Source organism: Mercenaria mercenaria, chromosome 5 (assembly GCF_021730395.1).
Source record: "Mercenaria mercenaria strain notata chromosome 5, MADL_Memer_1, whole genome shotgun sequence".
Taxonomy (NCBI): domain Eukaryota; kingdom Metazoa; phylum Mollusca; class Bivalvia; order Venerida; family Veneridae; genus Mercenaria; species Mercenaria mercenaria.
This window is the reverse complement of record NC_069365.1, coordinates 44,752,359-44,766,761: the sequence shown is the minus strand read 5'-3', so window position 1 is coordinate 44,766,761 and position 14,403 is coordinate 44,752,359. Positions and strand designations below refer to the sequence as shown.

General features: G+C 35.6%; 1 protein-coding gene across 1 annotated transcript in view; it reads right to left on the bottom strand.

Moving 5' to 3' along the window:
* The window catches only part of LOC123557064 (C2 domain-containing protein 3-like), a 51,883-nt gene that overhangs the window by 28,931 nt on the left and 8,549 nt on the right, over positions 1-14,403 (bottom strand). Inside the window, exons 6-19 of the mRNA XM_053543382.1 lie at positions 13,873-14,083; positions 13,065-13,194; positions 12,172-12,363; positions 11,164-11,461; positions 9,349-9,556; positions 8,545-8,660; positions 8,129-8,247; positions 7,503-7,664; positions 6,149-6,380; positions 5,512-5,672; positions 4,855-4,981; positions 4,096-4,220; positions 3,460-3,561; positions 730-816 (exon numbers count right to left, since the gene is read on the bottom strand). Coding sequence (XP_053399357.1) covers positions 730-816; positions 3,460-3,561; positions 4,096-4,220; positions 4,855-4,981; positions 5,512-5,672; positions 6,149-6,380; positions 7,503-7,664; positions 8,129-8,247; positions 8,545-8,660; positions 9,349-9,556; positions 11,164-11,461; positions 12,172-12,363; positions 13,065-13,194; positions 13,873-14,083 — 2,270 coding nt within the window. The remainder of the gene's footprint in view (positions 1-729; positions 817-3,459; positions 3,562-4,095; positions 4,221-4,854; positions 4,982-5,511; positions 5,673-6,148; positions 6,381-7,502; positions 7,665-8,128; positions 8,248-8,544; positions 8,661-9,348; positions 9,557-11,163; positions 11,462-12,171; positions 12,364-13,064; positions 13,195-13,872; positions 14,084-14,403) is intronic.

Below are 14,403 nucleotides of genomic sequence, written 5' to 3'. Positions count from 1 at the left end.
CACGCCGAATGGCCAAAGGAAATCAGGCATTGATCCAAAATGGAAACCAGCGTTTCCCTGGATGACAGTCTCAGATTGTGTTGTTTTACATGTATGTACAACAAACAGTGGACATTTTCAAAAACTTAAAATTGATAATTTTTTAGCAAATAAACTCCACAGGAATAGAAGACATAAACTTTAAACAAATAGATCTGTATAAATAGTAAATGAACATACTAAAAATGTACATTTTTAGCAACTTAAAATTGATAAACTTTTAATTGTCATTCAGCAAATAAACTCCATAGGATCTTTTATGACCCAATATCTTTATTTGTTCTTGTTGTACATGTAAATGATGCTTATTAATCACTGAAAATACCACTATGTTTTTCACTCTGAAATGCACCAGAATGCACCAAAATGAGTTGTAGTAACACAAAATTTTCTGGGGTGACCCCCATACCCCCCATGAATGAGGGGACACCCCTCCCGCACCCACCCCTTTGTTCATCAACAAATATCCTTCTGCAACATGCCTTCAAAAAATCCTGGCTAGAACCCTGGCGCCCATACGTGGATTTTTTAATTATGCAATCAACTGCATAATAGTTTCTTTCTTTTTCCAACCTATAATGGCCACAGTATATTTTTTTTAACTACTGTTACTCAAGCCGATATATACAAGGATAAAAACTGTTAAAAGCTGAGAAGATTGAAACTAAGGAAATGTTTTCAAAAACTTACTTGAGATTTGAGCAAAGCTGAAGCTATCCTTTTATCCCTGAAGGACATGTAGAACTGATGTAAACTCAACTTTACAATGCCAACAAGCTGAAATACACAATAACAAAAACTGAAATATACAACAAACCGCTGAACAAGAGGACCATGATGGTCCTGAATCGCTCACCTCTTCCCACATGACCCAGTTTTGAGTATGACGTCGTTTTTTCTTTTATTTGACATAGTGACCTAGTTTTTGAGCTCATGTGACCCAGTTTTGAACTTGACCTAGATATTATCGAGATAAAAATTCTGACCAATTTTCATGAAGATCCATTGAAAAATATGGTCTCTAGAGAGGTCACAAGGTTTTTCTATTATTTGACCTATTGACCTAGTTTTTTAAGGCACGTGACCCAGTTTCAAACTTGACCTAGATATCATCAAGGTGAACATTCTGACCAATTTTCATGAAGATCCATTCAAGGGTATGGCCTCTAGAGAGGTCACAAGGTTTTTCTATTTCAAGACCTACTGACCTAGTTTTTGATCGCAGTTGACCCAGTTTCAAACTTGACCTAGATATCATCAAGATAAACATTCAGACCAACTTTCATACAGATCCCATGAAAAATATGGCCTCTAGAGAGGTCACAATGTTTTTTCATTATTTGACCTACTGACCTACTTTTTGATGGCATGTGACCCACTTTCGAACTTGACCTAGATATCACCAAGATGAACATTCTGACCAATTTTTATGGAGATCCATTCACAAGTACGGTCTCTAGAGAGGTCACAAGGTTTTTCTATTTTTAGACCTACTGACCTAGTTTTTGACCGCACATGACCCTGTTTCGAACTTCATCTAGATATCATCAAGATGAACATTCAGACCAACTTTCATGAAGATCCATTGAAAAATATGGCCTTAAGAGAGGTCACAAGGTTTTTCTATTATTTGACCTACTGACCTAGTTTTTGATGGCACGTGACCCACTTTCGAACTTGACCTAGATATCATCAAGATGAACATTCAGACCAACTTTCATTCAGATCCCATGGAAAATATGGCCTCTAGAGAGGTCACAAGGTTTTTCTATTATTTGACCTACTGACCTAGTTTTTGATGGCACGTGACCCACTTTCGAACTTGACTTAGATATCATCAAGGTGAGCATTCTGACCAATTTTCATGAAGATTTCATGAAATATATGGCCTCTAGAGAGGTCACAAGGTTTTTCTATTTTTAGACCTACTGACCTAGTTTTTGACCGCACATGACCCAGTTTCGAACTTGACCTAGATATCATCAAAATGAACATTCAGACCAACTTTCATACAGATCCCATGAAAAATATGGCCTTCAGAGAGGTCACAAGGTTTTTCTATTATTTGACCTACTGACCTAGTTTTTGAAGGCACGTGACCCAGTTTCGAACTTGACCTAGATATCATCAAGGTGAACATTCTGACCAATTTTCATGAAGATCTTGTGTAATATGTGGCCTCTAGAAAGATCACAAGGTTTTTCTATTTTTAGACCTACTGACCTAGTTTTTGAAGGCATGTGACCCAGTTTCGAACTTGACCTAGATATCATCAAGGTGAACATTCTGACCAAATTTCATGAAGATCTTTTGAAATATATGGCCTCTAGAGAGGTCACAAGGTTTTTCTATTTCTAGACCTACTGACCTAGTTTTTGAAGGCACGTGACCCAGTTTCGAACTTGACCTAGATATCATCAAGATGAACATTCAGACCGACTTTCATAAAGATCCCACAAAAAATGTGACCTCTAGAGTGGTCACAAGCAAAAGTTTACGGACGGACGGACGCATGGACGAACGCACGGACGACGGACGCTGCGTGATCACAAAAGCTCACCTTGTCACTATGTGACAGGTGAACTAAAAATACAACACAAATGCCCACATTGTATTAGACTGGGCAGAATTTCTTTTGTTGGATTTAACGTTGCACAGACACAGTCATAGGTCATATGGCCACTTTCCAGCTTTGATGGTGGACGAAAGCATTACCACGGACAGGCACCCGGGCAGAACTATCGACCTTCCGTAAGCCAGCTGGATGTGGATGGCTTTCCCACATGAAGAATTCTATGCCCCGAGCGAAGCTGAGGGGCAAGTGATTTGAAGTCAGTGACCTTAACCACTCCGCCATTGAGGCTCCCTGACAGGCCTGACTGGGCAGAAAAGGATAACCAGATAGTCTATCACAGCTCTAACACTGTACCATTATTAATGATTTATACAACTATAAATTTTAAAGATGTACTATGCCTATTCTTCACTAAGATACGTGTATTCTGATATATATTTTACTCTAGAAACGTCTCAACAAATATACTATATATATATAAATAAAGCAGCAGTTACAATTTTATGGCATAATATAGTTATAGACATTTGTTAAAAACACTTCCAGACTGATGTTAGCTACACTGAATATTCATACTGTGTTTACTCATAAATACATTTCATCACCTTAGTGCAAAAAGTGAGTAAGTCCTTTTTTAAGTAAATGCAGTTATCCACTTCTTGCATTGAGCTGACGATTTGTGTGCAATATCTTAAACCCAACATGCAGTATGTTCATGTTTATTCTATGTTTACACAGAGACAGTGCAGTGAATGTTCATATTTTCAAAAATGAAATTTGGGCATAATATAACTTTAAATTAATCAAAATATTTGAAATATCTGCAAGCCACCTATTACAATTACCTTATCGTTATCAGCTGAAGTTTTCTTATCCCAGACTTCTACAATCATAAAATTGTTCTTCAGTCTTTCAAGCAGTGACTGTGACATCAGTACAGGAGCAACCTGAAAATTAAACACACAACCAAATATTATACTGTCAAACAGGAGTTATGCCGCAAGTCCAGGTAGCAACATAACCTGGCTGCTCAAGGCAGATTGCTGCTTAAAAAAGCTGACATTAGAACAAAATATCAATTTGGGAAGGTAGGTGACTGGCTGCTGAATGCAAGTGGCTACTTAATATATGTGGCTGCTAAAGGCAGGTTCAACTGTACTGACTTATTCAATAGCCCAATAAAATAAACATGAAATTCTTTGATTTTCATGGCCTTAAAGACACAAATAGGAATATATGACAATTATCCAGATTAAAGATGCAAGATGCTTTGCAAGGAACCATTTGAAAAGACAGAACAACAACTCTATTAGCAGCCTGCTATATGGCTTCCTCAAAAGAAGAATTTTGATTTTACAAAGCTAAAATAAACATCAGTGAGATTAAAATGATTTAAACCATCAACCCATTACCACTTGACATGATGAAAAGTTCAAATTCATGAATTTATAACTCTACAAAATAGCTGTTTCAGTGTATACCTGTTGAAACTTGAACTGAGGTTCGCTGGTCCCCCAGCACACAGCACTATGTACTGCCTCATCACACCAGAACATCTTACACACAAGATATGTGTTACGTACACACATATCTCTAGCACGAACACCTGAAATATTTATAAACAAACTTAAATAAATAAAATATTCCTGTCACAAAACATCCAGCATCATACTATAAAAGCAGAAATTTTCGGTTTAAATTTCGCTATATTCACGAGGCCCTACATATCACGAAAATTAATCCTTGCGTACATATTCACCACTAGAATAAATCAAATTCAAGTAAGGATACCATTTATACAATTTTGTGAATATTAAATTTTACGAACATACTCAAAATTTCAAATTCGCGAAATTTTTACCTAGCAAAAATATGTGCTTTCACAGTATTTTGATAATTTCATAAAGAATTGTATAGTTCAGTTTTATCACTATTTTTCAACTAGATGTCAAAATATGTCAAGTCCTGCCATTCAACAAAATATGCTTCCTCTGACTTCCTCTTTAATTTAAAGTTCACAGGAAGCGGCAGTTCAGGAGATCTAAATAGAAGTAACAAAACATAATATCTACAATGATAACATCCCTACACGAAGCTGAGGAAGACCGTAGCATTCTAGTTTAATATTACTGTAAGCCATAAATTCTGTAATTCTGTAAAAATAAAACATCCCTTATGTGAGAGAACTGTGTAGATACAATGCGAGAAAACCAAAGTATTGTTTATTAATATGAACTGACCAGGTGCAGTGAGGGCACTAGGTTGTTGGAAGACTGGGTGTCTCTTGGCAGCCATGAGTGAAGGAATGCCCTGAGTTGTGATCCCTCTACCATCTGGTACCATCAATAATGCATGTAAAGTCATCACCTGTAGGTATCAACACAAACATAATGATTATTCATCTGCTATGATTGAGAAAAAAACTTTACTACATAATTAGTACCATAGACTGGATAGTTTTAGTGTAGACTTTATTAGCAAAACCATGGATAACAGACTCATTTGTGGCATTAATATATAGAGAAATGTGAGAGTATGTATTTTAAGATATGATGTAGATTAATACTCAAGACAATTTTGAATTCGCGAGTTGCATTATACACAAACATTAACGAAAAATAAAACCATCCATACATTACCCAATCTTTAGTTTTTTAACTATTTAAGATTTTTCAGGTAACGTTCCTTGGCTTTTTAAGTTAAAAGATATCGTATTTCCATATTTGTCTATGAAATACTGTAATGTTTAAGCACAATAGATAGATAGCTTTAAATTTTAAGCAATATTTTTTCTAGTTCTTTTAACCTTATAAATTGTGTATAAAAATCAAAAGTATCACGCCTTACAAATTCATTCCTTCTTCCATATTTACATTATCTCTTTTATATTTACATACCTCTCCCTGTTGTTGTTGTATGCTAGGATAGTTAAGAACAACCTGGTCCCCTTGATAGTGTTGTACTGAGACAGGAAGTGGAGCAGACAGTCCGTCAAGTTGTGGTGGCTCACTGGATGCTGGCATTTTATGAGCTGGCGACCTTGATCTACTTCTGCCCTCTATAAAACATCACTAACAATATAACCTACTTTTTCAATAGCATTGACAGAATTGTCATAACTTTGACCAAATATTACATTTTTTGCTTCTTTCTTCACTTGTAAAGGACAAATTTCTATCTTTCTGAATTTTCCTAGCTAGGCAGTATTTAAGTAATTGTGAAATCAAGGGGTGGGGTGCAGCAATGGATACAGTGAATGCTTCTCTGTCTGTAGGTCGCAAGTTCAGACCTGCTGTGGTCTCCATCATACCTCCTTTGTGATGAAAATTGGCACTACTTTTTCCAAGCCACTTTTGAGTGACACAATACATATAAGCTTTCTTTACAAATTTGAGCTTACACAGTAGCTATAGAAATACTAATTTAAACATTGACTTTTTACTCATTTTTCCCCCCTCTCAAATAAGCTTCTAAATTATTAACAGGTATTTTTTACAGTGACCTACAAAATTTGGAGAGTAGTAACTTCCTTACCTCTGCCCCTTGGAAACCCTCGTTCTGGTTCACTGACCTTCTGTTGTACTGCTGGAGGTACTGGGGGTTTTGGTGCCTGCTGAAGGGACTGTACAAGAGGTGGGGGCTGTGAAGGTAGGGGCGGGGTCTGAGCTATAGGAACTATTTTAGCTTTTCCAGTTATCTCTGCAAGCTTCGTTCTTGCTAACTGGGTTGGAAATTCTTTACTGTCGGAAGCTAATTCCACAATAATCTGAAATTATATATTTTAAATACATGTAACTACACTGCAGATTGAATCACATATTTATTCGTTTCTATTAAAGGTCCATTACTAAGGGAAAGTGAGTTGGCAATTTTTTTCATAGCCAGTGCATAGACTTCTGCAAGACACTAAATAATGAAGATTGGCAGGTCAAAATTTACAGAAGGTCTTTGGAACTCAAAGAAATGTATGTGTATTATGTTGAAATTTCAATGAATCGACAGAATGACCCCCCAGGTCTTTTTAACTTTCTTCATACTTCATAGAAAAATAATTGTACATATACTGCGATTTATTTCGAATTTCTACATACCAACTTTCATTTTCCAATAAAATGAAATAGTTTCTGTGCTTTTTGAAAGAAATTAAAATGTTCAATTTCCTTAGTATTGGACCTTTAAAGAGTCACATAAACTGAATTTTAAAAAAATATGCTCGATTATCTTTACCACTGACATAAAATTTGAATTTTGAATGAAGTTTAAAAATGAGAGCTTTACTGCAGCATTGAACACTGCACATAACACCAGTCATGTGACTGAAATAATGTAAAACCATTAAGATTTGTGATTACTATTTTTTGTGGATTTCATGGCGACCATAATTCACAGAATCAAATTCCAACAAAACAAATACAATTTCTTTTTTAACCTTTAGCCTGCTGGCAGCAAGTGATTCTGCCTTTTTGACCAGTGCAGACCAAGATAAGCTTGCATATATCTGTGCAGTCTGATCATGATCTGCACTGTTCACTATTCAGTCAGTACATTTTCACTGAACACCCCTTTGAATAATAAGTGGTATTGCCCAAACTGAGTGATGGACCAGTTCATTTTAGAAATTCAGCAGAGTAAAAGTTGGTAAAATCCATGAATTCATATCCCTACAAAGTGGCTGCTTTTTGCAAACTCTAAATTTTATGCCTATAAAATTTAATGATTTTGCAATATTTCCATAACTCAAATAAAAGCTTTTGACAGTATACTGGAAACATTTCATTTCCTTGCTAAAAATATTTCATTAACTTATAAATATGTTTTCAAAAGCACGTGGACAAAAATACTTACAATCACACTGACAGTAAACATAACTTGTGAATGAATAATTTACCTTCAATGCCCCAAGAATTCCATCTGGTCCAAGTTTAGATCCATTTAAAGACGTATTTCCTGTTTTATCAGACTGTCTAACCTCCAGATCCTTGCCTATATACAGACTTTCAGACTTTAAGATTGATTTCAGAGGAATTCCACAACTTCCAATAAGTGACGGCTGAAATGAGGCAGAAATCTATTTTTAGTTTGTTTTTTAAGTACATGTACTATTTTTTGTTACTGATAAATCAAAATGTCTAACTAGAATCATTACCAAAGACATATTGCATTCCTATAACATGACCCATCCGTACGACAGCATGCTCGACTATCTGACAGTTTCTTAGTCGCACAAGGGCCATAACTTCCATTATAGTTAGGCAAGATTTATTTAGGCAAGACTTACTTAACTGAGTTATTTGCAATTAAACTTTTAATACTGTTAATGCAATGGTAACAATTTGCACAAAAATCTGAACCAAATTTTCTAAGTCAAATACATAAGGATAATTATTACCAAAAATTTAATTTCCTCCAAGAGATCTGTAACAGTTAATTTGTTATGTAAGTATTTTTGATGAGAAGATTTTAAATAAACGCCTGGATAATAAAAGATAATTCAAATGATATTCAAGAACCTACCACTTTTTGCCCTGCAGTTCTTGAGTAAAGTTTGAATATGAGGGCAGATTTCCACCATTTCTCTACTGCCGTACCATCAAACATTACAGGAAATACTGAACGATGGTTAAATGTCACCACTGAAATAAATATATATAGTTTCCATAAACAAAAGTACAAATGCTAAATTTCGTCAAATGTAAATTTTAAGCAGAACTATCAGTAGCAAAAATTTGAATAAGTTAAACGCATTTAAAAGTAGACTTGAATATAAACAGGCTTATGAGGTAATGTATTTGGGATATACCAAATATAGAATAACTAGTGTAACACCTTTTTTCTCATTTTTATATACATTTTTCTTCAGAATATCTCTAAATTTTTTTTTGATAAATAAAGGTATGCCATTTGTGTCAGGATTTATCTCGGTAACTTACCACCATTTTTCACATTTCTAGAAACGACCCTCATGACCTCTGTTGCCATGGCGTTAGGTGAGTATTTATCTCGTGAGGTAGCAACAACAGGGAACTGGTACTCTATGAAGTATGTACTGAAAATATTTAAAACAAATTAAGTATACTTTACTTTTATCTCAAAGAAAGGTTAGTATTTAACCCTTACCCAGCTAAATTTCTATTATGAATTTGTCCATCTTTCAATTTGGACAGTACCATTAACTGTTACAAGGGGTGTTTACCAAAAAGATACTGGCTGAATAGCAAATAGTGCAGATCATGATCAGACTGCAGAATCATTTGTGTCCAGCATGATATGGGTTGACTTCACATAGTAATATTTGTTTCTGTAGCCAACCATGTAATTACATTGGACACTTGCCAATCTTGTAGTCATATAAGTTTCCATGTACTGACATAGAAACTGAAAATATCCTTTTCACCAAACAAATGTTATTTCTTGCTTTAATATTTTTTCCATTTTACATTATGTACCTTAATATGCAATCTAACAAGTCTCCTATGGTTACCAGGGTAACACAAACACTATAACTAACTGAGGAAACCTACCACTGTATCTTTGATTTGAGTCACTACTCTACAGTTACCATGCCAACACAGACATACTTGCAAACTTACCAAGATATCTTTGATTAGGACAACTGCTCTAATGTTACCACGGAAACATGGACACAACATAACTGAGCAAACTTAACAAAGTATCTTTGCTTAGAGTGTCTGCTCTATGGTCACTATGCAAACAAATAAACTAAGAAAACTTACCATGACTTTTTTGCTTTTGGTGAAGCCTTAGGTGGTCTGATGCCATATTTTGTTTTTGGTTTTGGTTTACTACTGGAAGTATCGAGGTCGTAAACTTTGAGCATTAACTGATCTATGGTTACCCTGGCAACATGAACACGACCTAGTAACGTCAAGCGTTCCACACTGAGACCATCTACTTTGTGCACCTTCTTGTGCCTTGCAACTTCTACAAACAAAATACAGAATGTTAAATTTCTTCATAATCTGTGCGACTACCCCAGCAGTAAAACATTCTGAACAAAACATAATTATACTAGATGCGTTTTATATCCTATTCTGTATAAAAAGAGAGACTTTTCTTTCGAGGTGTAAGTGCAACCAGCCAGCTCAAGGGGCCATTATAAATGACTTTTACTTTCTTAAGCTTCTTTAAAACTTAAATTTCCACTTCAAAAAGTACAGAAGATTACAATTTTTTTGCTATTCTTCTTACAGTCATATCAATATAAAAACTTTACAAAACCCTCAAGACAAAAGTTAGAAGATGTGATATATCACTAAAACATGTCAGATTTATCAACGCGACTTAGAACTGTCAGACTCAGACTGTCTAATGGTTAATTTAAAACAAGAGCACCGCCTTGCGGGTGCTGACGCTCATCTGATTTTTTTTTGTGTAATAGAAATATTGTCCTACCCATGATTTTCTAAGTCTAAAAAGGGCCATCATTCTTGCAAAAAGCAGGATAGAGTTATGTTTCTTGATGTACAGTGTCCACTTATGATGGTGAAAAACTGTTGCAAGTTTTAAAGCAATAGCTTTGATAGTTTATGAGAAAAGTTGACTTAAACATAATACTCAACCAAGAAAATGATTTTCTAAGTCCAAAAGGGGCAATAATTATTGCAAAAAGCAGGATGGAGTTATGTTGCTTGCTGTACAGGGTCAGCTTATGATGGTGAACAAGTGTTGCAAGTTTCAAAGCAATAGCTTTGATAGTTTAAGAGAAAAAGTTGACCTAAACATAAAACTTAACCAAGAAATCTGATATTTTCTAAGTCCAAAAGGGGCCATAAATCTTGCAAAAAGCAGGACACAGTTATGTTTCTTGCTGTACAGGGTCAACTTATGATGGTGAACAAGTGTTGCAAGTTTTAAAGCAATAGCTTTGATAGTTTTGGATAAAAGCTGACCTAAACATAAAACTTAACCAAGAAAACTGATTTTCTAAGTCCAAAAGGGGCAATAAATCTTGCAAAAAGGAAGATGGAGTTATGTTTCTTGATGTTCAGGGTCTGCTTATGATGGTGAACAAGTATTTCAAGTTTCAAAGCAATAGCTTTGATAGTTTAGGAGAAAAGTTGACCTAAACATAAAACTTAACCAAGAAATCTGATATTTTCTAAGTACAAAAGGGGCCATAAATCTTGCAAAAAGCAAGATGGAGTTATGTTTCTTGCTATACAGGGTCAGCTTATGATGGTGAACAAGTATTCCAAGTTTCAAAGCAATAGCTTTGATAGTTTAGGAGAAAAGCTGACCTAAACATAAAACTTAACCAGGCAACGCCGACGCAGACGCCGACGCCGACGCCGACGCCGACAACCGCTCAAGTGATGACAATAACTCATCATTTTTTTTCAAAAAATCAGATGAGCTAAAAACTGTCAATTTAATAACAGTCAAGATGATTTTATTTTCAGTAATATTTGCTGTCTGAGTACTAAGCCAATTCAAAACAGTGGTAAATATTAAGTAGCATTACCTTTACCATTAAAAAACATCTGAAAATAACAGGGACAAAAAAAAATACTTCATCAACTGTAGTTTACCTTTTTCTGGTGGTTCATCAATATCAGATGGTACCATATCAAAGGAAACTCGTGACGACTCTGACCTTGGTGTACTGACTGTACTTAATGCTTCACTATCACTACCTTCACTGGCACTCGCTCTCGACCTTGATCTTGATGATTTTCTTTTCTTGCTACCTTTACGACGTAACTTAACCCTTGATTTACGTTTTGGGGTCCTTGGAGGGGTTTTAGATTTAGAAGTCTTTTTCGGAGCTGGCTCTGGTGGGAAGGCAAGATTGAGACTTGATACAGAGGAACTCCGAGATGGTGGTCGCTGAAATATAAAATTAAGATCATGTGTCATATTGCTGCTTGAGGAAATTGGTGAAAGGTAGCAATTTTCATCATAATGTTGGAAAATATAGTTTTCATCAATAAATGGACAGAAAAACACTCACACATTTTTTCATTATTTTTGAGCATATATGAGCTGTGCCATGAGAAAACCAACATAGTGGGTTTGCGACCAGCATGGATCCAGGACTGCGCGGATGCGCAGGCTGGTCTTGATCCATGCTGGTCGCAAAGCCACTATGCTGGTTTTCCCATGGCACGGCTCATATAAGTTCTCACCGGTTAATGGTATGAAGCTAATCACTGTGTCAGTTTTTGCTCATAAATGTTTTGTCAGGGCCAAAGTTTATAAAACTGAGTTTAGGGAACAGTCTCAGAACTCAAGCATCTGACTGGTTGTTTATCAGCACAATTTTTAAATTGACCAATAGCACACTGGTCTCCAAACTCATTTTTTAAAGCTTAGTGAAAAAATATTGAGATTTGAATCTGACCAGTCTCGGAATGCAAGCTTACCACTAGTCATCTCAGCGACAGTGGTAAGAATCAACCAGAAAGCTATTTGAGTTTTGAGACAGGTCTTCAACCTCAGTTTTACAATGATGGAACCAGCTCCACATAAAAACAACAACATTTTAAGTATTGCAGAAACTGATCAATTAAGGCTAAACAATATCTTGTCAAACTTACCATATTTGCTTCTTCATCCAAGTGTTTGGTGGGCATTCTTCTTTTCCTGTCATCTCCACTGAGTTCCTCCTCTGACATTGGGTTCTTGTAGAACAACTCGTTCAGGATCGACTCGCTGTGTACAGGATCCTCCTGATCGCTAATGATATCATCATCTGACATACTCTGATTGGGACTTCCCCTTCCAAACAACTAAAATGTAATTTTTTCAACCATAAACTACTTGCGAAGGAATAATGTTCAGTTGTTTTGCTTTATGATTATTTTTGAAAATTACAGCAGAGTTCTTTTGGAAATATAGAAAAAACTTACAACCTTTGCCAATATTAAACCTTGTGTTATCTGAGTGTTGTTAAGGTTCATGAGCACTCAAAAATATCTGATACTACAGTATTAGTTTCTTTTATCAGGCTAAATTTTACTTGTCTCTAAACTCCTTTATCAATACCTGTAGTTATAAAAGCTAATCAATTTAAGCCATTTAGAAAACAGTAAAATAAAAACTCCTAAATCTATAATGCATAGCTTCAATGCCCTTGATGTGTGAAGAATACCAGTTTTGAATCTTTTCAATCATGCTTTTTTTCTTCGGTTTAAGGTCTTTTAAAAGAACACAGTTTAGGTCATATAGTAACTTTTCCAAGTTTTGATGGTGAAGGAAGACCTATGTGCCCCTCCAGGCAGTGTTTCAGGCAAGGGCAGGCATCTGGGTAGAACCTAAATCACTCTGCCATGAAGTTTCCACTGCAAATCATTCTTATAATTTCAGGTTTACGTCAAATGCTTAGAGATTGAATAGTCTGCATCAAAGTTATTCCTACATGCACTAGTGTAAATGGTGTTCAAAACATGAAAAAGACAGCAAGTGAGAAAACAAAAAGAGATTTACATACCCGGATATCATCAGTAAGTTGGTCTCCAAACACGAGATCTACTGCAGCTTCCTCTAAATCTACGTCTTCACCTCCGCCATATAATTTCTCTGCTTTCAATATCTCATGCAGAAAACTGCCATCTGTACTTCTGTAAGTTCAATAAAATACACTAATTACATACTCCTTTTAAAAACTCTGTTAAGGTATACTAGAATCTTAAATGTCCACAATTTTCCATATTGAGAAGTAAAGTTTACATCAGGTGCACAACTTCATTTTAAAGGGAAATGTGCCATTAAAAAGTACTTCGCGTCAAAAGTTTACAAGTTTTCGTGGCCTAAAAGACAAATGCTTATCATTTGTAAGTGTAAATACATATGCAATTAAAAATATATATGAGCCACGCCATGAGAAAACCAACATAGTGTGTTTGCGACCATCATGGATTCAGACCAGCCTGCGCATCCGCGCATTCTGGTCAGGATACATGCTGTTCACTAACGGTTTCTCTAATTGCAATAGGCTTTGACAGCGAACAGCATGGATCCTGACCAGACTGCGTGGATGCACAGGCTGGTCTGGATCCATGCTGGTCGCAAACGCACTATGTTGGTTTTCTCATGGCATAGAACCTGCGCATATTTCTCCTATTAATATACCGGTTATAACGTATAATTATTATTCAATATTAACTGGTGAAAGGCCTACTTATAATTTTCCTTAGAAATAAATCTGGAAGTTGTGTTAGGAGCGTACATCTATACTAAAAGAGCTCCACTTCAGTATTTTTTGTCTGTATGTTTAAAAGCAACAAAGTTTAGCTTGCCTCAAAGACATGTCAACTTCCTTCTTGTCAGGGAGACCACTGATTGACTGTAGTATAGCTGGTTCTGTTACTTCGTGGTTCCCGGCCTTTGATTTGGATTCCAGTGAAGATATGATCATCTGCTCTCGTAACTTGTTACCTCTATCAAGTAGAACTGAGAGTAGATCATCATCTGCAGGTCCCTGTGATGCTCCCTCTGCTCGCACATTTTCTGCAGAAAAAAATAAAAGAATGACATTAGTACTTTAATGAACATAACTTTCTTGGTCTGGATTAGGCCCAAAGTTTGAAATATTTTGAAGAAACTATCAGATATTTCGGGTTTACAAAAACCAGTTATTTACAACTCTTGTGTTTTTTTCAAATAGAACAGGAATATAAAAATTACTGTGAAATTTTGTGGCGGACTAATTTATTTGAATTTAATGGTTTCATCAATCCACATAATTAGGTTTTTCTGATATATGGATAAAGCAATGAATACTTGTGGGGGACAGATTTTCTTTAATCTCATGCTTATCTTATTAAATT